Source organism: Gadus morhua, chromosome 3 (assembly GCF_902167405.1).
Source record: "Gadus morhua chromosome 3, gadMor3.0, whole genome shotgun sequence".
In the NCBI taxonomy this organism is placed as follows: domain Eukaryota; kingdom Metazoa; phylum Chordata; class Actinopteri; order Gadiformes; family Gadidae; genus Gadus; species Gadus morhua.
Window position 1 is genome coordinate 25,937,864 of NC_044050.1, and position 26,407 is coordinate 25,964,270.

The window sequence follows — 26,407 nt, forward strand, 5'->3', positions numbered from 1 at the left end:
ACGCACACACACAGCCCTCCCAATTTTTTTTCCTTATATAGCACTACTTAAAGGTTGGGTATGGAAATCGCTTTTTTGGCCATTTTTGCAAAATTACTTGAAATCCTTATCATAACCCGCTTACAGCCACTGAGTTAGAAGTACTGACATGAAGATTAAACAAGTCAATCATCTGTGGAACGGGCAGGGCTCGAAAAACTCCAGCCAATCATTTCCATTGCCACCGAGTTGCATTGGACAGTAAGTACGTCAATCAAACGGTCGTACTGCACTCCCCCCCCCCCCCGCGCCCCGCGCGCGACCCCTTCGTGCAGTACTCGTGACCCAGAGCTCGTGACCCAGAGCACGCTCCTGTTTGTTGTTATCCTGCGGTAGCTACTGGAACTAGTTAATCCACATTTGGACCTAGCAGTAGAAGACAATTTCCATGGCAGACAAGGCCACCATCCCCAGCACCACCACCACCACCAGCAAAGAGAAGGAAAACTCTTTTTCAGAGAGTAATTGATAATAAAAACGCTGAAAGAGAAAAACTGAAATCAAGAATAATCCTAGGCGCTGCTTTCGAACGTTGGTGGCAACTGAAGGACGAGAAGGGTCTAAAAACCGATGCTCAAAACGTAAATGGTCTTAATAATTATATAAAGAGGAGGAAGATCCTTCAACAGCTGGAAAAAGAAAAAGGAGATATATTGTTTCTTCAAGAAACTCATTTAACGCAAGAGGAACATAAGAAACTGGGCAGAATTGCAAATGCACAAATTTATTCATCCTCATATACGTCATCAAGGAGAGGTGTAGCAACAATTATAAAAAAACATGTACCATTTCAGCAGACAAAAACCATAGTGGATAAAGAAGGACGATTTGTTTTGGTGTTGGGCAAGATAGAAAACGTTGAAATAACTCTTACAAATATTTATTACCCACCAGATGAGAAAGCTCAATTTATGAATGAAATGATTGATTTAATAGTAATCCAAGGCAAAGGCATGGTTATTATTGGAGGTGACTTGAATCTTGTGTTAAATCCTAACGTGGACTCAACAGCAGGAATTAAACATAAATCTGAGAAAAATGCAAATATTTTGAGAAGAGCTTGTAAAGAGTTGGGAATGATAGATGTTTGGAGAACTCTTCATCCAAGAACAAAGGATTATACGTACTACTCTAATAGACACTCTACATATAATAGACTGGACTATTTCCTCATGTTTAAAAAAGATATGATAAATATCACTAAATGCACTATTGGCACAATTACACTATCAGATCATGCAAAGCTCACCTTAAAAGTGAACTTGAATTCAAACAAAGGGAAATACTTATGGAGAATGAATAACTCGCTCCTACAAAATGGAGACCTAAAAGATACAGTCAAAAAAACCTTAAAGGAATATTTGGAATTTAATGACACGGAAGACATTAACAGTATAATTCTATGGGAAGGAGCAAAAGCCGTTTTAAGGGGTGAACTAATACGATACTCCTCTTTAAAGAAAAAACAAAGAGAACAACTTAAAACAGAACTTGAAATACAAATAAAAGCTCTTGAAGATAAACATAAAAAATCACTTGATATGAAATTAAACAAACTGCTAAAGAAGAAACGTGGTGAATTAGACAAATTGTTGACACAGGATGTAGAGAAATCAATACTTCTTACGAAACAGAAACACTATGATGGAGGACCAAAATCAATCAAAATGTTAGCTTTTAGACTTAAGAATCAAAAAAGTAAATCTTATATAACTCAATTAAAGGATGACACATCTAAAGTTATAACAGACAAAAATGAAATTGCAGAAACATTTGCAACATACTATGAAAAACTGTACAAAGATGAAACGGACAAAACAAACTCAGCAAGAACTGAATTATATCTTGAGAAACTAAATTTAAAACAAGTCTCATCACTGCAAAACACTAATCTCATAATAAGAATAACGGAAGAGGAAATATCACAACAAATTAAGAAACTAAAAACAGACAAGGCTCCAGGAGACGATGGGTACACCAATGAATTTTATAAAGAGTTCAGAGAATTATTGGTACCTCTATTACTAAACGCCTATAACTTTGCCTTAGAATCAGGTGTGTGGGCATCAACATGGAACTCATCTGTGATCACAGTTATTTATAAAGACGGGAAAGAAAAAATGGATACATCCTCTTATAGACCAATATCATTATTAAACACAGACCAAAAAATATTAACTTCTATCATAGCAAATAGACTTAAGGACATCCTGCCAGACTTAATTGATAGTGACCAAACTGGTTTTATCTGTAATAGATTCCTATCTGACAATGTAAGACGTACTCTTGACATAATTGACTTTTCCCAAAAATATAATAAGGATTTACTACTATTAACACTAGATGCGGAAAAAGCTTTTGATAGAGTACTGTGGCCATATATTTTCAAAACAGCAAAAGCATTTGGATTTCACAGCAAGTTCATCTCATGGTTAGAATTAATATACAAAAACCCAGTTGCTCAAGTGAGAGTCAATGGCACCCTATCAAGACGCTTTCAAATTCATAAGGGAACTAGACAAGGGGACCCAATGTCAGCGCTGATATTTGCTATGTGTATGGAACCTCTTGCTGAAGCAATCAGGCAACAAGACAACATAAAGGGATTAACTATAGGGCAAGAATGTCATAAATTAGCATTGTATGCAGATGACATTATTGTATATCTTACTTCCCCTGAACACTCACTCCCAGAACTAATGGAAACAATAAAAGAATACAGTGACCATTCAGGATACAAAATTAATGAAAATAAATGTGAGTCTATATGCATTGGTAAACAATTGACAGATTACTCTAAAGGAAACCTCAGATTTAAGTGGAACCAAGATAAACTGAAATATTTAGGAATAATAATCCATAAAGATTTAAGTAAAGTTCACGAAGTTAATTATCAGAATCTAGAGAACAAAATCAAACAGGATCTGAACAGGTGGAAAACTATACCGAACTCTCTTTTTAGTAGAGTAGACACAATTAAAATGATGGTACTTCCACAATTCCTTTTCCTTTTTCAGAACCTGCCAACATCAATTCCTTCTCAAAGTTTTAAAAGATGGAATGGCATAATAACTAATTTTATCTGGAATAACAAAAGGAAAAGGGTCAAATTCAAAACATTAATAAAATCGAAAGAACATGGTGGACTAGCACTTCCAGACCTCCAAACCTATTTTCATGCCACACAAATAAATAACATAATGAAATGGACTAATGATAATATTAAAGCAAAGTGGCTTCCGATAGAAAAGGAACAAACTCCATTTTCAATAAAAACATTACCATTCATTGATAGAAAAGATATGACACAACTGAAAGGACAAAATAGATGGATTAACAATACTTTATGTACTTGGAAACAAATTTGTAAAAAACATGATATAAATAAGGAATTATTCTATCTTAGAGAAATGGCATGGGATCCAGATTTCAAACCAAACAAAATGGACAATGTCTTAAAAGTCTGGTCCTTAAAAGGACTACAAATATATTCACAAATAATAACTAAGTATGAAGTAAATCCCTTTGATGTTATTTTAAAGAAATATGATCTAGTCCAGTCAAATTTCTACAAATATTTACAACTTAGAAACTATATAAAAACCTTTCAAAAAAGAGCAGGCACTCATGAGCAGCATCCCTTAGTACAATTTATGATTAAAAACTATAATATTGACATCAAGAATACACTTTCTAAAATATATAAAATACTACAAGAAAACAATGAAACACAAGACACTGTGGCATTGAAGTGGAACTTAGAATTAGAGGGACAGTTAAAAGAAGAGGACTGGGAAAACATTTATGGAACAATACATAAAACAACAAACTCTAGGTTTTGGAGGGAGTATGCATGGAAAATATACACAAGATTCTTTATCACACCAAAAATACAATCAAAGTTTAAGACATCAAACTCATCAGAGTGTTGGAGAAACTGTGGGGAAAATAATGCAGACCATTCACATGTTTTCTACTTTTGCCCATCACTAAATACCTTCTGGAAACTGATTACAAATTCTATTTCGAATATTTTCCAAATTAACCAGGTACCTGAACCAAAATGTTTCATTCTAGGTGTAACACCGGATGAACTCATATCAGAAAGAGACAAATACTTATTTAGGATACTTAGGATAGCAGCAATGAAACAAATAACAAGGAACTGGCTAAAACCTACTCCACCATCTTTTAAAAACTGGAAGTCAAATATAAATAATATTTTAGAAATGGAAAGAATAACCTATATAACTAGAAATCTAGAAATTGAGTTTTTGAAACGATGTAATAAATGGTTAACATATATGGATTATAATTAAACTATTATTAATATTCTGAAGATAGTCGTGAAGAGCTGGAAGAGTTGACTTGTGTATATATATACTGTATGTGTTTTTATTTTATTATTATCTTATTATTATTATTATCTTTTTTTATATGTAGTATTGATTTGTTTTGTTTATTTATTTATTTTTTCTATTTATTTACCTATTTTTTTTATTTTATTTTGTTACTTATCTATTTATTTATATTGTTTACATTTAAATAAATATATATATTAAAAAAAAAAAAAAAAAAAAAATGTTTGTAGGAAGATGTCAATGTAAAAATAACTCATGATCCTACAATAAAGTATAAAAAAAACCAAAAAAAAAAAACCGATGCTTGTGTGGCGGTTGACCTAGTTTCAAAGTTTATACCGTTTATACTCGGTAATACCGGTGTTGAGACGAGTGTATTAATCGGTGCGAAAATGTCCACACCGCGGCAACCCTAGTGAAAACCAGGACTTCCAATACAATTATATGAAACAAACATACATTTTCTAAAAATAGTAATGATTTATGTGACCGTTTAATGTTTATAACATCTGGTGCAACCATAGCCGTGAGAACGTATTCTCAGCAGGGGGTGCTGGAAAAAAAAAACTCAGCCTGCACTAGACTCGCAACTCGTTACATTGATAAAAAAGATATATAGCAGCGCAGCTCAATTACACCAGTGCATGCGCGCACAGTTGAAAATCGATCGTTGTGTCCGCTTCCTTCACACCATGGTTCACATCCAGCTGCTCACAGAACAAGTTTAGCGCACCACCGCTACCCTCGCACTTTTTCATCTAACCTTTTTTCAGCACTAGGTCATATGAGCATTAAATAAATGCTGCGTCTCAAAATGCATTGGACAGCAGCGAAGATGACTCGCTTTGCCACGGGCCGAAACAGTTCGGAGCGACCACAGCCAGAGCGAACACAGCGGGGCAGAGGAGTGTCAGGAATAGTCTGTGGTGTACACATCAGTACGGCCTATTTGCACTAATGTTTAGTGGCAATGCAGTGTTTTATTCTATGGCTTTTTATTTTCGTATATTATTTCAATGAATACAATTTATTTATTCATAAAAACAAGATCTGGTCTTCAAATCTTTTTTCTAAATATAGGTCTTCTTACAATGGGGTTTGTGTTTATATTCGGACCAATACGGTACAGCGGGCGCTCACATGACGTTCAGCATTTCCTGGTGCATAATGTGACGCTTCAGAACCGAAAATCCCGTTTCTCCCCGTTGACACGACAACACATAACCGGCGTTTTCAGAAATCTCCACTTTGGCCGGAGTTTTTTTAGAAATGATCGTTTTCTGTGATAAGACAGGGCCTCGGACAGGGGGTGTTGCAGCACCCCCAGCACCCCTACTTCCCGCGGTACTGGGTGCAACTTACAGCTGAATGTAGTGCCATGTTGTTAAACGAAAACCTACGCTAGCCTGGCTCGCTCTCGCGCATCTCTGTTCGCGCTCGTGCATGATTGCGCGTCCAGGTACTTGGAATGGGTGGAGTCAGAGTCAGCGTTGAAGGAGAGGGGGTAGGACCATTTGAGTTGTGTATTTTCAAAATCTGCTGGCGTTTCGCAAATCGCATACCCAACCTTTAAAAGACAACACAAGACAACCCAGAACAAGCAGCTATAAACAACCACAGCCGCATAGATCTGTCCCTGGTTCCGATTCTCAGCTTAATTTGATTGACCAATGCAACTTATTCCAGACAAACAAGGCACAATTGGAAATATAATAACACAAAAAAAATAAGATAAACGGACAGCTCAGGGAACAGTAATGAGGTGCGTATTTTACTCACCCTATTTGTAGAGGAAGGCCTTTCTCCTGTCTTTCATGGTGGCGAAGAGGTCAATAAGATCCCTGTCACCCAGGGATTGTTCAGGGAGCATGAATCTTGGTAAAAAAAAAGAAGGCATGGTCAGCAAAATAGCTGAAGTTTAGCGCTACCAGCTAGCAACTCGGTCCGGACATAGTTATCCTCATTGAAAGTGCGATAACCACTCTTCTTTCTCTCCACAAGCAGCTGAAGCTTCGGCATTGGCCTGCCGTCAGATTTATTTTTTTGTTGCTGCCCATGTGGCAGTTTGGTTAAATGTTACCAAATTGTCCTACTCTAAATCTCCATCCTCCAAAACTGCACTTGCTTATACGATAATATGGTAAAAATCTTATCTCCCGCTATTTGTTTACGTTGACGTTGATTCTTTGATTTGATTGGTGTGAAGCCAAGGGCCCGCCTGGTGACTTCCCTTGGCACCCTGCTGACTAATCACAGGAGGGCAGTGTCATGACTGTAGCCTCGCCTGATTGGTTAATCCTTCTCTTTTTTTTCTCACCAAGGGATACCATCTCGGGCTGGATTGCTCGTGGACGTACTGTGTGCCATGTCGTGTTTTACCGCGTATTTAGTATTTAGAGGGGCGCAGTTTGGTGCATTTTAAAATGCTCAATGAGGCGAGAAAATGTGGAAGAAATGACACCAACACAGCACCAAAGAGTAACCGAAACTGTTAATATAAATGTTTTTATTGGATGTCTAAAAAACAGGGAAGCCAATGGCCTCCGGGAGAAAACGCCACTGATGATGAAAGGATCTTTTTAATTATTTTTTTAATCAGAAATGTACTCAAATGCCATCTAATCTATTTATATTATATTTCGTAAATTATATAGATCTGACTGCGGCCAGCAGCATATTCTTTATTCAAAGATTTATTTCGCAATATTCATGCAGAAACACAGAGTTAGACATGAAGGTATGAGAGAAAGGGAGACATAAGGACACGCAGACAGTGACCAAGGGCAGGAGTCGAACCCGGGTCGCTGCCGTAAAGACTGAGCCAGGCTCACCCATGCGCCCAAGCAGCAATTTAAGGGTTGTAACAAACGCAAATGAAAAAGCACATCTATAAAGGGGCGGAACGCTCACTTGGGCCATTCTTCCTGTACCCCCGGAGAGAGCAGCTGAGGCTAGCCTTAGTTTGGTGTTTGATTTCTTTACAAAAAGAGATTCAGGCACCTGCAGTCACCGACTTTAACTGTTGGATGGGCAGGTGTTCCAGTTCAGCAAGTTTTTAGACAAAGACAAGAGGAGCCAACAACTGCTTGTCCCGGATATCTTAGATTTCAATGGGCCTTTCATGAATCAATTGAACAGGCCTTGTTTTCTTGTGGGGCTTTCTGCTGGAGGCTATAAGAAGAGGCAGAGTCTAGAGTAGGCATCTTGTACGGGTGTTTTAACGAATGGTTTGAGTCACCCGTGCTTGCCTTGAGTAGTTGCATTATGGTTCTGTGGAACCGTTTTCATTTGGTTTGTGTGTAGTGGTGTTTTATTTATTCATAATTTGCATAAATATTTGGTGACCGTATCTTGTCTTCTAGAGACTAACCTTCCTGAAGACAGTCTAGCCCCACATTTACTTGACATGTCGGAGCTCTGTGTTTGTGTGTGTGCGTGTGCGTGTGTGTGGTGATGGCTGGTTTAACCTGTGCGCCTTAATTACTGGCTGCACAGGTGTGCAGCCAGTAATTACCTCCCCTAGCCCGAGTCTAGTCAGGCCGACTCAGGTCAGGTGAGGCTGATTTAACCAGGCATCAACCGTTCCCCTGTACTATTGGATGCTGGATTTTATAACAGTAAGGAGGATGGAGGAGAGATCAACCTGTTATGTAATGGTAGAAAACAATAGTTTAGCACCATAAGCCTACTGTGGGAGTGTGTGTGGATGATGGCTGGTTTAGAAACCTCACTTGGTATACGTTTACATGCACAACTTAATCCGATTAAAACCATAGTTCGACTATGCTCCTCAATTGGACAACTGCAATTGTGAGATTATACATGGCGGTGAGAAAATTGATTCATTAGCTGAAGCACTTCATACCCCGGTACGATAGGTGGCGCTGTACCCATTTCAACTAGTGGTAATAGAGCCACTGGCTGACCTCTTTACGTCACCAGCAACAACAAACGCTGCTTTCGAGAAAGATGTTTTCAGTAGACAGCTGTCACTCGCTGTCACTTTGGGTCCATGTCATTTCTCCGACCTCTCTGAACAATGTATGCGGACTCCTCCGGCGGCGGCGGAGCAATACGCACTGTGGGCACAGGTTAAACAAGCCATCTGCAAATACACTCAGGAGTGTTCTCCTACATAGATATTCACTTTACTTGTTTGGTGATTCAAGGCAAGGCAAGGCAACTTTATTTATATAGCACTTTTCATACACAAGTGCTTCACATATAAACATTGTCATACAATAAAATTAAATGATAGAAAAGAAAACATATGCAAAAAATGAGTAAAATAGATATAGAAAATAGAAAATAAAGGCAAAGTTAAAAAAGCATTTTAGAAAGTGCAATGTGTTTAAGATCAGATCAACATTCTCTCTGGTACTCCAACCCGACCTAAAGGAACTTGGTCCTTTCTCTGGGTATTTCTCTGGGTTTCCAACCCAGATTCTGGGACTCCAAGCCGGATTCTAGGACTCTAACCCAGACAAAACTCGGGTCTCAAACCCTTATCCTTTCTTAGATCATGTATCTCTCTGGTAAAAATAGAAAATAAAGGTAAAGCTAAAACTGCCTTTTTAATTTTTTTTTTTAAAGTGCAATGTATTTAAGATTAGCAGAAAGCTAAAGCAAACATTAAAGTCTTCAGTCTTGTTTTAAAAGTGGTGAGAGTCGGGGCAAGTCTTAAATCCTCAGGGAGTTTATTCCAGCTATTTGTTGCATAACTAAATCCTGCTTTCCTATGTTTTTTGTATACTCTGGGGATAAATAACAGATTGGTCTCAGAAGATCTTAGTGGTCTAGAAGGGTTATGTAGTGGAATCATATCAGTTAAATATTTTGGCCCTAAAACATGTAGGGATCCATAGGTGACCAACATGATTTTAAAATACATGTGTGTCTATGCCTTAAAAGAGGCAGTACATAAGTACAGTAATCATAATTCCACCATGTTCACATGCTTCCTAGATGCTTCAAAAGCTTTTGACCGTCTAAACCATGGTAAAATATTTGCTAAACTAAGAGAAAGAGGTGTTCCTTCATACTTGGTACGTGTATTGCATTTTTGGTACTCCAATCAAACCATGCAAGTCAGATGGGGAGATTCTATATCAGAGCTGTATATCTGTATATACAGCTCTATATACAGCTCCATATAATCTGTATATGAACGGACTCTCTAAAAGACTCACAATGTGCAGGACTGGATGCATGGTGGGAGAAAGGCTACTTAATCATTTAATGTATGCTGATGACCTGGTCATTATGACCCCCAGTTCAGCTGGCCTTCAGCAGTTGCTCAGAGTTTGTTCTGACTATGGACAGCTCTTTGATATCAAGTTTAATCCCAAAAAGAGTGTAGTCATGATCATGAAAACTAAGGAAGATAGGGATGCAACATTCCCTTCTTTTCTTTTGGCTGAGAAGGTGCTCAATGTTGTGGATAAGGTCAGATATCTGGGTCACATCATTAGGGACGACCTCAGTGACGATGATGATGTTAAGAGACAATACTGTAAATTATATGCACAAGCTAACATGTTGTCACGAAAATTTCATGTGTACTGATGATGTTAAGATTGCCCTTTTTAAAGCTTATTGTACTCCACTATATACTGCCCACTTGTGGTGCAGATACAGTAAAAGTAAATATAACAAATTGAGAGTGGCGTATAATGATGCTCTAAGAATTCTGCTGAGGCTACCAAGGTGCACAAGTGCCAGTCAACTGTTTGTAAACAGTGGTGTTCCCACTTTAAATGCATTGCTCAGGAATCTGATGTACAGTTTTATGATGAGATTGATGGACTCCAAAAATGAAATTATAATGACTTTAACCATGCCGAAGTTAAGCAGCATCAGATACACTTCCAGTCTCTGGAAGCATTGGAGAGAGTGTCTGTATGTTTTTTAGTTGTGTTTCTTATTTGTTTGTTGTTGTTTTGTCTGTTGTACTGTTTTGTATATGGACCTATATGAGTCTGAAATAAAGATAAATAATAATAAAATCAATTCTCTGACCAACAGGAAGCCAATGTTCAAATTTACCCTACTCTACTGGTAGGGTGATTCACTGAACTTGCAGGGAGATCACTGTAATTGTAGGGTGATTCATTATATGGGTCCATATGGGCTGAAGCACATTGATCACTTGGATCCAAAAGACCCAAGTAATATATTGCTAAATTTGTGCTGTTGTTGTATTCGTGCCGGGGGGCGCACACTAAATGCAAACAGAGTCATCCTGCCAAATGTTTCTGACCCCAGTAGAGGCGGCTACGATGGTTTGATCCCAGAGCGTTTATTCCTTTAAGTTCTCTTTGGCTTGTATCTCGTTGTATCTGACGTGCGTGTTGCAGCGGCCGTGTTCAGGCTCCTCCTATAGGGAATAGAAACACACACACACACACACACACACACACACACACACACACACACACACACACACACACACACACACACACACACACACACACACACACACACACACACACACACACACACACACACAGGCTTATGGTTGGAGGGCTGGTGTAATAATGACGGGCTGTAGTGATATTGAATAGACTGTACAACATATGCACCCACAGAGCACCTACCTGCTGTGTGAAGCCACCCTTCTGTTGGATTGAAGCTACAAACAGAAGAAGGCCAAAGTTAATGAATAAAACAGCACCACTATAAGTCATGCAGTAGAAGGGTCTGCTGTACAGAGAGGATTTCCACATTCATTTATCTTCCTGCTGCCTACACCGCCATGGGAAGCATGTGGACACTCAATCTATTGAATATCCATAAGGGGAAGCTCAGACACCATGGCTGTTTCTACCATGAGACACTGCTGCTTCATGTGTGCATTGGGGAAAAATCACAGTCAGTGTGAAAAGATTGCGGACAATTAACGTCATTTTTCCACATCAAAGAACTGGGTACAGAAACGTTTCTGCCACCTTTACAGGGACAGAGAGTGGGAGTTGCCGATCACTATGTTTTCACACACATCAAGCAGTATACTCAGATTTTAGAATGAGGTGAGAGACAGTTTCCCTTCAGGCTGCTGGAAGTGCCCTTGGTTCTATGATATGCAATCTTCTTCATCTTTTTAATGCTTATTTTGATTACTTACATATCTATAGAGATCTAGAGATCTAGATGTAGAGATATATTGACAGATAGTGATAGAAGTAAAGAGTGATAGATAATAAATAATATTATATAAATTGATGAAATAAAAAACAATATTCACTCTATAAAGTAGACACACAACAAATGTAGAAGGAGTAAGGAAGAAAATACGACGGAAGAAACTAAACAGACAGAAATCCTAATAACAATGAGCTTTGCTTGTAATGCCAGACTAATGCATTATTGATAAATGATTGTTATGAGGTAGCTGGTGCAACCTGCAGCACAGCAGGGAGAACGATAACAGGAGACCACCCCCGTACCGAGGACAGCTGGTCCGCTCGGCTGCGGCTAACCCTGGGGACAAGCTGCTATTCAACATCGGATTCATCTCTCACAGGTAACATCTAGCCTCAATGATATGTTAAGCCTCCAGACCATTGTCATTATCCAACAAAAACATTCGTAAGAAAAAACGCCTTGCCTTGGAGATGTCTTTCAACATAGAATATGATGACAGATAAGAATAGGATGAATGTAACACCACAGACGATCGGAATCACAACCCGGAACAGCCATATGGGTTCCTCTTCATCACCTGTACAGAAGAGTCACAACACTCACGTCACTAACAGCTCCACAACATGAGCAGCGTCTTTGAGCTTTCTGTGCAGTCCAAGTGGAGGCAGGGTGTGTGAGGACTTCTTACCAGTGAGCTGTTCTACTGGGCAGGACGTCTTAGCGTCGACTGACGTGGTGAGGTTCCCAGCAGGGTTGGCAGACACACAGCGGTAGGAGGACCGGAGACCCAGCCTGTCCACGGTCAGAGGGAGAGAGCGCTGGGTGCTGCTCTGGATCACCAGGACCTCTCCTTGATACCAGGAGAGAGTCCCTCCACTCAGTTGGTCCACAGCACACAGCAGGGTGCAGCGCTCGCTGCTCACAGACGTTACGGTGACACCGGGCTCCAGGACGGCGTCTGGGGACAGAAGACCACAAGGTCAGCTTGACCCCTCCTAGACATGTCCTCTACCTTCTAGTATGCAGTTTGACCACTCCTAGACATGTCCACTACCTTCTAGTATACAGCTTGATCATACACATGTCCACTACCTTCTTGTATACAGCTTCACCATTTGCCCCTCTAAACGTGTACAACTCACATTGTCTGGATACAGTAGATGAGGTCTTGATCACAATGAGAAGAAGTCAATGTTACCTACCATAAACACTCAGCTTGAATGATACAAAATTCACAATAACATTAACAGCATAATCCCCTGAATCGTTGCTCTGCAGTCTTCTTATAGTGAACAGCCCAGTGGCTCCGTCCCAGGAAATTCTGTTCAGGAAATCATCATTTTTTAACTCCAACACGCTATCTTTCACTTCAGCGATAATAACTCCTTTTTTCAAAAGAAATCCACGACTCTTGACAGGCTCAGGTATGGTGACCTCTCCCCCCACAGTGGAGATCAGGTTCTGCTTGACTTCCTGGTCACTGTAACAGATCAGGAGACATCGTTCAGTCAAACAGCCCTGTAACTGTACTGCAGTATCCTAATGAAATACTACTGTAACCTACTGTAGTACTGTAGTTAACTTCTTTAATACTGAAGTACCCTACTCTGTTAGTAGTAGTACCTTACTGTAATATTGTTGCACCCTACTATACTATTGTAGTACCATACTATACAATTGAAGTCCCCTACTGTATTGTTGTTGTATTATTGTAGCTGGTAAGATGTGGGCATTTCTATGGGCATTCTAGCAATTTAAGGGATGTTTTTTCAAGCCTCCCCTGTTAAATGGTGGATTTCGGGGTTATCCATTTAGAAACTGCAACATTTTCTAAAGAGAATGTTTTTCAGAAATCTTTATTTAACCAAATAAATGATTAGCCTATTCCACGAGCCTCGTGCATAGCCTGTAGTGAAGGCGGATTGCACTGATAAGAATCAGCCAATGAACAGCATCACCAGGCTCACGAGGGTCACAGGAAGTTTCTGGATATTTAATGGAGGTTTATATTTTAAATAAATGTAAGTCTTTTTTAAGACCTTTTAAGTCTCATAAAAGGTCCTATATGATGATGAGGTCAATGTTTATTTTTCGTGTCATGGCACACAAGTGGCCCATCCCACACAGGATTACAAGACACCAATATAACTACAAAAAGAGTGCAGTACATACACAATAACAATACACGATACAATACAGTACATCCAGCACCGGATAAACACACTAAATATAAATTGACAAATTGACTTTGTCCAAAAGGTTACAGATGTTTATCACACTTTGCTCAGCCGTCATGTTCAGTCACAGCTGCACAATAGGCTTCAGCAGTTATGGTGGAGGTTAGAAGTGTTTAGACAGGTTGAAGATGGGGCTTGGGGCTTCACACTGTGTAAAGTGTCCTCTACACTGCAGTGTCACACACTGTGACACTATCAGACAATGTAGAGGACAATTTACAGTGTTCTCTGTCCGAAAGCTCCCAATGTTTCTGTTCCAAAACGCCCCCCCGACAACCTTTTGACTGCGATGTTTCTATGTGAATGTCGATGGCCCAGGGTCGACTACACACAGTGGCGGTCTTAACATAGAGGCATAGGTAGGCGGCCGCATGGGGCCCCCATAGTAGGGGGGCCCCAAGCGGCCGGGCTCAACCAGGCTCAAAAAACGTTTTTCTTTTTTTTAGTACGCAAAGACGAAGACGGGCTTTTTTCTTTTTTTTTCTTCCCGTGTTAAAATTATGAACAGATGAAGAGCAGCATTGATCAGGATGAGTAGGCAAGAAAAGCCATATGTTCAGAAGGACAGTTCCTGTTCTGAAGAAGGTTCATGTTTTAAAGAGCCGTTCATGTTCAAAAGAGCCATTCATGTTCAAAAAAGCATTCATGTTGCAGAACTGTTAATACTAAAGCTTGAGAAGACTGGATATTTTTACTTTTTTGTGGAATACTTGACACGGCCCAGCCTTACCCAGACTCTACCTCCAGCGGCCCCCAGGTAATTTGAGTTTGAGACCCCTGTTCTAGATAGTCCTTTTGGCAAGAGAAAAAACAGTTCAAAAACATAACCAGAATGATTACCACCTCAAGTGAATTAACCTATCCTATTCCCAGTCAGATCCATACATATATATGGTCTGTCTCACTTGTATTCATTTTACTCTGAAATAACTTTAATGGAACTTTAGATGTTTGGGATGAGCAGCACAGCAGTCAGGTTGCTATTTAAAGCTATAATAAACTGCGTATTTTGTTTATTTAGGTAAAGCATTATGAAATTTACATGCACAATAAAGCATACAATTTTCTTTGGCGTTTTCATTTTCCCTCTGGGCTAAGCCCCGGATGTTTATGAAACGTAAAAAAAACCACCCCTGACATGCTGTACTGCTCGCCAGTGGCGTAAAAAGGGGGTATGCACTATATGCGGGGCATGGGGTGCCGCACTAGGGGACACCAAAGCGATGGTATTATAAATAATATGTATAATGTATTATTTTTTTTGTATTTTATAGATTTACCTGCTGTGGTAAGGTTCTAAATCATTTCTGAACTTCCTTAATGTTGTTGGCTAGAGTAGGCGCCCTATCTCATAAGATTCCCTCATGGAGTTTTGACATAGGGGAGTGGGGGCGCGGTGAGTGCTGAGCGAGCAGTTACTAGCATTAGTGAGTTGTCTGTGGATAAAGATGGATAAAGCAAAAAAGCCGTCTGGGGCTAAAGATCGTAAAAGTAAAAGGGGAAAGGAAATGGCAAGGGATGCGATGGCAGTTAAATAAGTGGATGGTGGAAGGCAACAGGTAGGACTTAAAGTGTGACATCTGTGCTTGGAGGTTCGCAACCATTCATGTTAACAGACTTTTCTCAGACTAGCTAGTGTTTTCTGACAGTGGGTACATAGCAGCTCAGGGTTTAAGGCTAGCCTAATGCAAACCAATGTTGCTGATAGCTAAATTTAGATTTTGGTTAAACCCAACGGTACCAATCCCATGCATGACACATCTCAATTGTATTAAACTCGCCAGGCGTTTGACTTACAGGTTTTATTGGTCACAACCGCAGTCAGCCCAAATATTTCTGCCTCCAACTCATCCTCTCTCCTTTCATTAAAACAAGATCTGTTTGTTGCCACGCTGCTCTGTTCCAGAGCCAGGGGCCAGATGGGAAGGAAGATGGGCTTGCCACGAATCCCAGGATGCATTATTAGAAAGAAGTAGGCTAGTAGGCCTAGTCTACGTTGTGCTTGATAATATATGTCGTTTATAGTTTGAATGTATCATGGTGTAATAATTGTGTAAAAGTTTGCTATTTTTCAAGCATTAAAAGATGTGCTGTCCTCTCCGGTTGGAGAGCCCTGTCCTGCCGATTAGATTCATCACCACTTTGCACCATGGTCACACCAGCCATTTGCTTTATTATATTTAGAAGTAGTACTACTCTCGTATGGCAGCGGTCTGTCTTCGGAACATTCACCCCCTTCCGTATAAAAGTCGGTCCCGGACCCGTGAGTGGATATGAAAGCCACTGGCTTAACGCAGCAACCGTGATATAGGAGTTTGACTTTTTGCGTTATTAGAACCTGACTAAATTACTAGAAACTGTTGATGTAAATTATTTTAGTCTATGTTATTTCTGATGAAATATTTCAAGCTAACCACAGTTATGAGTAGTTTCATAACTGTTCGTTTACTTTGTGTCTCTGTTTGAATAAACCACGTGCTGAACATTTACCGCTCTCCGAGTCATACCTAAGAATAGGCCTACTGCGGTCAAGTGAGCCGTCATTCGTTCATCCACGGTTAAGCCAGCCGTCACACAAAATCTTCGTGCGCCTTTACTCTAAACAGCCTTTGTGTGGTATCTCGCAACGTTTTCAAATGAATATATACGTGTAAGCCTACTACACATACAGACACAGACAAACACCGCCGTTCAATTGCTGAATATAGTCAAGTAAAATGAGGAAAATAAATATCAGACCTCTTGTGCAGAAGCCGAGTTATGAAAAATACAACTCATCAATAAGAGGGGAAAAGTTTACCTAAAATGAGCAGAAGTCCTCCAGAGATCATTTCCATGAAACAGAACAAAGAATTAGACAGTTTCTCTGACTCTCCACCACAGCCACATGTCGGCGCTTCCTTATGATGAAAGGAGGACTTTTAAAATATTTTTTGCTACATTGCTACAACTAGACACGTAATTTACTCAAATGCCATGTACTGCCATGTATTTTTATGATATATTATATTACACAGATGATATCGATCTGACTGGTGCCAGCAGCACTTTATTTATTTATTTAAGAAAGAACAAAGAATGCATAAGGGGGTAAGGGATATCTAGCACCTTCTAGCTGAAATAAACACATCTATAAAGGGATGGGCCATTCTTCCTGTACAGTACCCCTGGAAAGAGAAGCTGAGGCTAGCCTTAGTTGGGTGTTTCATTTCTTTACAAAAAGAGATTCCAGTCACCTGCATGTCTTTAACTGGGGGACAGTGTTGGTGTGCCAGCAAGTTTTTAAACAAAGACAAGTTTGTAACGCGTTACTCCCAACACTGCTCGTGCAAACTACCACTAACCACTTACTCAACTCCTGAAAATCACTTTGTGAAGAACTACTAATCACTTAGTGGACTAATACTACAGACGCCAACTACATTCTGCTTGTACACCAGCCTTAAAAAAATCTTCCCAAATATCTGCCAGGTAAAGCCAGCAATGGAAAGCATTTGTAAAATCAGTGCAAAGTCTCTGCTTAAATGTACTGTATCTCTTGGACCTGGGATAGAAAGGCTTTTAGATACGTTAATCAATGAAGTTTATCACTGAAGCAGATGGTTCCTAGTTGTTTGCTCAACTGTCGTGTTCAGTAACAGCTGCACAATATGCTTCAGCAGTTATGGTGGAGGTAAGATGTGTTCAGACAGGTTGCAGCTGGTCTGTGAAGCCCTTTGGGGGCTTAGATTGAGATAGATTGAGAGCTTTAAGCATCAAACCAGTGGATTTTCTTTGATGAGTGATGGCTATAGCTCAGGGGTCACCTACATAGTGCCCGCGGGCACCAGGGCGCGGATCTCATTCTTGAACCACTCTTTCTCACCTTTTGTAAGTCATTGTTGATAATTATTGTGAGAAATCATTAACATGATCAGTGTCTTCACATAGATGAGTATCATTAATCATTTATAATAATATATAACTAAAGGCAAACTGAGCAAATTGGTTATTTCAGAAGAGTGTATCAAACTGGGTGCCCTTCGTATGACTCAGTACCCATGAAGTAGCTCTCAGGTTGAAAAAGGTTGGTGACCCCTGCTATAGCTAATGTTAGTTTATGTTAGTTCTTGTCACACACTCCAGTGCTCTCAATACACAAGCTCCAGCAGGAGTTTCTGATTCTTACGGAGTACCTCAACCCAAAGACCTCATGCATCCCATTGGCCAAACTGTCTCTAATCTGCAGATGCTGTGTAAAGGGTCCTCTAGTGTCCGATTCAAAACACTGTGTAAAGTGTGGTCTACATTGTCCGATATAGAAGACTGTGTAAAGGGTCCTCTACAATGCAGTGTCCAATATAGAACAGTGTGTTAAGTCACACACGCACACACACACACACACACACACACACACACACACACACACACACACACACACACACACACACACACACACACACACACACACACACACACACAGGCCTTGAATGTTTATACCACCAATATAGTTGGATTCTTATCGCAGGATCTAAATAATTATAACGTTGGTGCAAACAGGTGTTCGACTCAAAGGCACGACTCATAAGACAAGCAGGGAGAATCAGAGAGTGGCCTTTACTGGAGGCAATGGTTCGGTACACGGGAATACAGTAGCAATCAGGGCAGAGGTACAAAACGAAAGACGAACAAAGGGGTACGGAATCAAACGGGAGGTTTTCAGGAGATCACAAATTTGTTAATGCTGGGATGCTTGACACAAAGGTACTAAGAGGAACAGTCCCAGATTGAGGGAAACACACTGGCTCAATACACAAGTAGTACAATAATGAGGGACAGGTGAAGGCAACCAAGGTGAGGGAGGACAGTCACAGGCCACATGAAACACAAGAACAGGGAACACAGGGCAGGAGAGACACATCTGAAACAAGAGGAGATGAGAGTAATATAATGTAACAGAAAACAATGACAAAATGAATGACACAAATAATGCATAACTTGAGGAGCAGGGCGAGATGTGACAATAGCTGTCTAAACCCAAATGTGACAGAAAGCCCCTGCCCTGGGCCGTGCATTTCACACCTAGGCCTTCACTGGAGTCCTACATGAACTAATCCACCTCTTAATGCCATCATTATGCCTCCACGGCTTTAGAAACAATCAATATCAGACAGAAATGCAGTACAACAGGGCGCTGCATCACAGACAGGTATCTCATGCAGCAAGAAAGAAGGCCATTACCAAAGCAAGAAACCCAATTAGGACAATTCAACAAGTCTATTTTCACTGTAGCCATAGCTGCCATACATACATCATCTGTAGCAGAAACATCAATATTAACCTAATTAAATGACAAAAATATTAAAACGTTTGAATAAAATGTATTGCTCACCTTTCTATCGCCATGGAGGCTAATGCTGAAAGTCGAGTCTGTCCAGTCGTGTTTCTGGAGTAAGTTTTAATTTGCTTCAGGGTATCGCTTTATTTATTTATTTATTATTTGCTGTATTTTATTTTGTGCCGGTAGCTATCGATGCTTTGCTGGCTCTGATTAGTACCTCTCTGACCATCAAATCAAAGGACGTGAAAATGCCAACGTCACTGGACGCCTGCTAGATGGCCTCGGTGTTGCCAACTCGAAATCTGATTGGTTAAAGCAACAGCGTTGGGAGGTAGAAACTGCCCAATCTGGCAACACTGCTGAACAACCTCACCTCCAGCATCAACGTAAATCAATGAGACCAACTGAAACAAAGCCGATATGAAACCTTAACTGTGATTCTGAAGAAACCATAAATGATATTTTGTTTTGATATTATGGAAGACACAAATGTAGATTTGCTCGCTGTTTTTTTTCATCTTCACGGAATTGAATGCGTCGTAGGTATCTAGCCCTCCAGGCCAGAAATATATTAGATATCTAAAATAATAGTTGTTTTTGACTCAAGACATGTTGAGTTATTCTGAGTCAAGTCTAAGTCGAGTCTGAAGTCATCAAAATCATGAGTCGAGTCTGACTCGAGTCCAAGTCATGTGGCTCGAGTCCACATCTCTGGTAGTAGTATTTCGTGTCATCTACGATGATTCTTTGAAGAGAAAACTGGGCCTCGGCCTGCGCAAACCGAGTTACAGAATGCTGCTCCTAACTAAAAAAAAACTAAGCATCTGAGAGGTCACCAGTGAACTATGTGTATACAAACAAAGTGAATGCCAAAGGAATTAGGTTACAGCTGCAGCCAAAGCAGTTTTACTGTGTTTGTATAAAAACACAAAGCATCAACACTAACGGCTGTACCGCATCATCGCCTTGAGTCAGCCCCAGCGTTCACGCTAGACTTTTTCTTGGGCGGACAAATGTCCAACACTATTCCAGAATATCGGACATTTGGAATATCTTCCGGACGTTATTCACTAATAATTAAATAATCACCAAAAGTCCACATTTAAACGACAAACGTCACAAACTAAGTTGCTTCAATAAATGCCATTTATTAAATTAGCCTAGGCAAAAAAACATAACAGCCATTCTCTGCAAAAATGGTAAACGGGTATAAAATTTTTAATTCGATAATTGCAATTCTTGCAGGCTACTTTCGGCGCAACTTCATGGCATGGAAGTGCTCTGCTGCTCGCAAAAAGTTTAAGTCTTTCAACCCCGGCCCAAGGCTCGATATGCGCATCAGCCTCATCTTTTCCCCAGCTAGGCTGGTTTCTGATAGATGTTTTAATCCTGTTTTGGAGAGAAAAGGCTCGTTCCGGCGGAACACCGGACACGGGGATTGTACTGGCGATTTTGGCCAGCTTTGCCAGTCGGGAAAGATTTATGCGTTCACACCAAACGCGACGGGGCGACAAGATCTCATACAAAGTGAACGTAGAGACGCGTATCGGGCGAATTCTTCACGAGAGAAAAAACCGGTCGCGCCACACTTTCGCCGTGCACAGGCGAGCGACTTCACGAGGATTTGTGCCGCGACAAATTCGCTCGAGTTGAAAAATTTCAACTTTGACGCGAATTTCGCGTGATGACAGCCAATCAGTGTTCAACAGCGTGGCCACTGAGTGACGTGTGTATGCAAGTGCGGATGCACTGCGCACGTTCATGAATGCACGTTCGTGTTTGCCTCCCTGGTGAGCTCGGCCACGAACCGCTACTGGTTTTCATATGCTACTGATTAATTCATAAATAAATGCGAACTTCTTTCTTTTTATTCTCGGACATGTGGGCCGTTTACATTTTATTATACCGGCCATGCGTGCGTGTAATCGGCCAATGTCCGGCTATAGCCGGCTAACGGGAACCCTGGTCGGCCCACATTTATTATATCTAGCCTACTCTAGCCAATGTTGTTGGCTAGAGTAGGCGCCCTATCTCATAAGATTCCATCATGGAATTTTGACATAGGGGAGTGGGGGCGCGGTGAGTGCTGAGCGAGCAGTTACTAGTATTAGTGAGTTGTCTGTGGATAAAGATGGATGAAGTAAAAAAGCCGTCTTGGGCTAAAAATAGAAAAAGAAAGAGGGCAAAGGAGATGGCGTGTCAAAGGATGCGTCAGCAGTTAAATAAGTGGATGGTGAAAGGCAAACCAATGTTGCTGATAGCTAAATTTAGATTTTGGTTAAACCCAACGGTACCAATCCCATGCATGACACATCTCAATTGTATCAAGGTAAAACAACTGTTAAATAAGGTAGCATGCAAAATAAATGACAAGAAGCTGGAAGACATAACTTATGCAATAACTCTTGATCACCATGGAATCCTTAATAGATGTTGTGCTACCGTTAGCTGTTCATGTTAGCTGGGCCATCAGACATACAGGCTACATGAAGGCCTACGTTCACACCAAAAGCTATAAAGAGTTTTGAGCGATAAACACCCATTCACTTTCTATTAGACATGCGCGATAAAGCGATAGGAGCGGTAAAACGCTTGAGCGATAGCTTTAAAGCTGTAAAGCTGTAAATGAGAGTTGAAAACAATGCAAATGAGCTAATAGCGTTTTGGCTGTAAATGAGCCTCAGCCAATTGGAACGCAGATGTCTCTCGCCGCCGTGGGTCCCAGTAAACATGCGCGCAAGAGAGATATGAGCTGTAGGATCAGGAAAGACAGGGGAAGGCAACTGGTAGGTCTAACATTAGTTGGAAGTACAGGGGGAGCCACTTGATACCAACAGATTCATTTCTTAATATTATTAATATGGAAAAACGAATATGGAAAAGCTATTACATAATGTTTGTTTGACAATATGTCTTAGTGGAGAAGAACACAGGCAAGGAGTGAATGAGACAGACATGAGGTCGGCGATGGCATCACGTAGAGATGAGACCAGTGATGACATCAGGTAGGAGTTATATTAGTTAGACCAAACAAAACTAAATGTACAGTGTGGTTTGAACTCGCTAAACGTTAGACTTACAGGCTTTATTTGTCACAACCGCAGTCCGCCCAAATATTTCGTCCTCCAACTCATCCTCTAGTGTCTAGTCCATGGGCCAGAGCATAATTTGGTAACATGAAAGGTGACAAAATCTCACTTGTACTAATTTGTTTGTAGGGTCCATATAATACTAAGAGGTATGATAGACATCTCAGATGAGTAGCTTTAACAATTTTTTTAACAGTCATTGTTTTTGCTATAATCGTCCTACAGGTCTGCACAGTAGGTTTTTGTCCCATTGTGTGATGTTTTTATTTCCAGAGGTAACCATACATGCTATATGTTGTTCTTTTTATGACAATCAGGGCTATTCAGATTTACCATAATTTAATATGATATTAGATGTAAATGTTTGATATTAGCCTTCATGTTGAGAAAAAACGTTTTTTGCACAGACAAACCCATTCTTAATACAGTGTTACATAGACTATAATAATAATAATAATAATAATAATAAATGAAATGTTTATAGCGCTTAATATGGTACTCTAAGACGCTTTACATATTGCCCTATCAAAAATATGTAAGACAGACTAGGAATAAAAGAAAAACAGAGGTTAAACATGAAGAATAAGGTGGGAGTTAGGTGGGGAAGGCTAGTGTGAAAATGTATGTTTTGAGGGCAGATTTGAAAGAAGAGAGGGTTGGAGAGACTTTGATGTGGGAGGGAGAGACTAGGAGCAAGTATCATTGAAAAAGGCTTGTTATAGCACACCATCTTCATCTTCATTAATCTTGATATATCTCTGTTACTTTCAAAGTGATGTACATCCACAGAATAGAGAAGTATGGCAGAGGAAAGAAGAAGTTCTACACAAAGGGAGTCTTTAATACACTGTTCAAATGATGATTCAAACCTGGCACGATTCAGTGAGATCCTCAGCTACCTCAAAGAAAACAATGGTCGACTTTCTGCCTTTTGGATGTTGTATGTGGATATGGTTGAGATCTTACTTAGTCTTATTCGAGCATCAAGAGAGGGAAAATGGATGTTGCATCTTGCTGCAATCAGAGCAATAATACTGGGGATGCACTGAATTTTCGGCCACCGAAATTTTTCGGCTGAAAATGGCCCAAAAGCGCATTTTCGGTTTTCGGCCGAAATACTTTTATCACCGAAACAACATGGCCGAAACAGAAATTTGTGATGACGCAAACAATAAGCGCGGCCAGCACACGCTTGTCTGGATAAGTGCCAATATGTCTGCGGTGTGGACGTTTTTCAATGTTTCTGAGAAAGTCAAGTACAGTAGTACACAGTCAAAGCCATAAATGCAATAGTACCAGGGTTGCCGTGTTGTGGACATTTTCACACCGAGTAATACACTCGTGTCAACACCGGTATTACCGAGTATAAACGGTATAAATTTTGAAACTAGGTCAACCGCCATCTTCTCTGTCAACTCTCCTCTCACACTCGTTGACAGCAGCTGGCAGTGCGCCAATTCTCGGTGACAGCGTCTTATAACGTTCTATATAATAGTATAATATAATAATATAGATAATATCGCGGCCAAAAGCTCTGCGCACTAGTGTTGACTCGTTCGTTCGCGAACCGGTTCGAATGAACGAGTCTTTAGGACGAACGAACCGAACCGGTTCGTTTCTCTTGTTCGTCTCGTTCACCATTCGATTCACCGGAAACTCGACAGAACGAACGAACGAGTTTCCGGTAGCACTGACTCCACTGAGTCTGACTGACTCAGCTGAGAACCGTGCAGTGGCATGCATTCCATGATACGATTCACCGCTACCGGAAACTAGGCTGATTCGCGAACGACTCCTCCCAGTTCAGTCGAGTTTCTGGTGAATCGATTCACCGGAAACTCGACTGAGTCAGACATCATAAGTCTTTCCACTGGAATTGCTGTCACCAGATATAGCTAGTGATCTTCTGCAAGCTCACCAGACAGAAGAGCAGGCATATCAGAGGTTCAGAAGTGAACGTTTGGAGAAAGAGTCACCCATAATAACTAAGTTCAATGACAAAATGAGAAAACAGAGGCTGAAGATATTCACAAGCATTAAGACGAGTGCTCGAGTGAAGCATGCACAAAGGAGGTGATCTTGAAAGCTGATAAAAATCTCTTTGGCCGAATGATAATGGCTTTACAAAGTAGAAATCGTCACATTAAAGATGTCCTGGCTCATCTACATGGTCCTTTGCCTTGGGCCCTCTCAATCCAGATGGCTCATTGCGGAAAACTAATAAGGCTGCTCTTGCAAGAGAGTTGGAGGAATCAGCACCAGTAATTGAAGATATTGGAGAACACACTGCATGCATTATTGATGGAATGAGCCTGGTACAGAAAGTAAAAGGTGATGGCAAAACATTTGGAGAGATTTGCAACACTGCTGAACCAAGCAATATATGAAGGAAGAAATAGCAAGTGGATAGATTTGGTATTTGATGTGTGCTGGAAGATGTCAATCAAAAATGCTGAGTGGTGTGGGCGTGGTTCAGCAAGTAGTAATCAGTGGAAGAACATTGCCCCCGGACACAATGTTGTCCAGTGGAGAAAGCTGTTAAGTAATACAGACAGCAAAGCAGCCCTTATAATATTCATTGTGGAACAGCGGAAACTACCAGAGAGCCGGGCAAAGCTTCGGGACAGGAAGCTATTTGCAATCTGTGGACAGACATGCTATTGTCTGAGCCAAGCAGCCTGGGATATTGTTGAGGAGCCCAGATGTTCCCAAGCGGAGGCAGATACGCGTATACCCCTACATGCAAATCATGACAGCCAAAATGGCTTTCAAACTTTAATTATTGTAAGTGAGGATACAGATGTCCTGAACCTTTGTCTTGGGTACAGTAAAATGATAAATGACCCCATCTATCAGAAATAAGGCACTTTGCTGTGGTTAGTGTTGGTTGTTAGTCCTGCGTGTTCCGTGTTCCCTCTCGAGTTCCCTGTTGTCTCCCGAGTTCCCTGATTCCTGTGCCTTAGCCTTTAGGTTTGATTAAAGTGCCGTTTCCCTCAATACCGTCTGCGTTTGGGTCCTACCTGCCTGCTTGCACCTCCAGCTCCCTTAACAGAATGACAGCACCACGATTGGACCCAGCGGACGCTCAATTTAGCCGTAAGTTGGAGGATTTACTAGCCAGAATAAATAAGACAATGGAGCGCTGGGAGGGTTTGGGGAACCACCCGGTTCCTCCTGGTACTCCAGCTCCCGCACTGACTCCGGTCCCCGAGCCCTGTCCGGTTCCTGAGCCCACTCCTCGCCTTCCAGAGTGGTACCGGCCTCGTCGCCTGCTTGAGGTGGTCCGTCCTCCGCTCCTGCCTGAGGGGGCCCGCCCCCTGCTCCTTCCAGAGGGGTACCGGCCTCTGCTTCCACCGGAGGGGGTCCGCCCTCCAGACCGTCCAGGGGAGGCACGCCCTCTACCTGGCCTTCCACCAGAGGGGACCCGCCCTCTACCCTGTCCACCAGAGGGGACCCGCCCTCTACCTGGCCTTCCACCAGAGGGGACCCGCCCTCTACCTGGCCTTCCACCAGAGGGGACCCGCCCTCTACCTGGCCTTCCACCGGAGGGGGTCCGCCCTCCAGACCGTCCAGGGGAGGCACGCCCTCTACCTGGCCTTCCACCAGAGGGGACCCGCCCTCTACCCTGTCCACCAGAGGGGACCCGCCCTCTGCCTGGCCTTCCACCAGAGGGGACCCGCCCTCTGCCTGGCCTTCCACCAGAGGGGACCCGCCCTCTGCCTGGCCTTCCACCAGAGGGGACCCGCCCTCTACCCTGTCCACCAGAGGGGACCCGCCCCCTACCTGGCCTTCCACCAGAGGGGACCCGCCCTCTGCCTGGCCCTCCTCCTGAGGGGACCCGCCCTCTGCCTGGCCTTCCTCCTGAGGGGACCCGCCCTCTACCTGGCCTTCCTCCTGAGGGGACCCGCCCTCTACCTGGCCTTCCTCCTGAGGGGACCCGCCCCCTACCTGGCCTTCCTCTTGAGGGGACCCGCCCTCTACCTCGCCTTCGCCGGCCTCCTGAAGGGTTCCGCCTTCACCGCTGCCGGCCTTCTGAGGGGGTTCTGTGCCACTGCAGGTCTCCTGAGGGACTGAGCCCTCATCGTCCTTGCCGCCGGCCTCCTGAAGGGTTCCGCCTTCACTCTGCCTCTGCTTGCCCCCCAGGCCGTCCGCCTGAGGCTCCCTGCCATGCCCTGGGGCAGTATTCTGGACGCCCGCCTGACGTCCCTCGGCTCTGCC

General features: G+C 41.8%; 1 protein-coding gene across 1 annotated transcript in view; it reads right to left on the bottom strand.

The window, feature by feature from the left end:
• Positions 1–26,407, bottom strand: part of LOC115540805 (uncharacterized) — a 44,128-nt gene that overhangs the window by 6,189 nt on the left and 11,532 nt on the right. Inside the window, exon 3 of the mRNA XM_030352381.1 lies at positions 12,232–12,501. Within this exon, the coding sequence (XP_030208241.1) occupies positions 12,232–12,501 (270 nt within the window). The remainder of the gene's footprint in view (positions 1–12,231; positions 12,502–26,407) is intronic.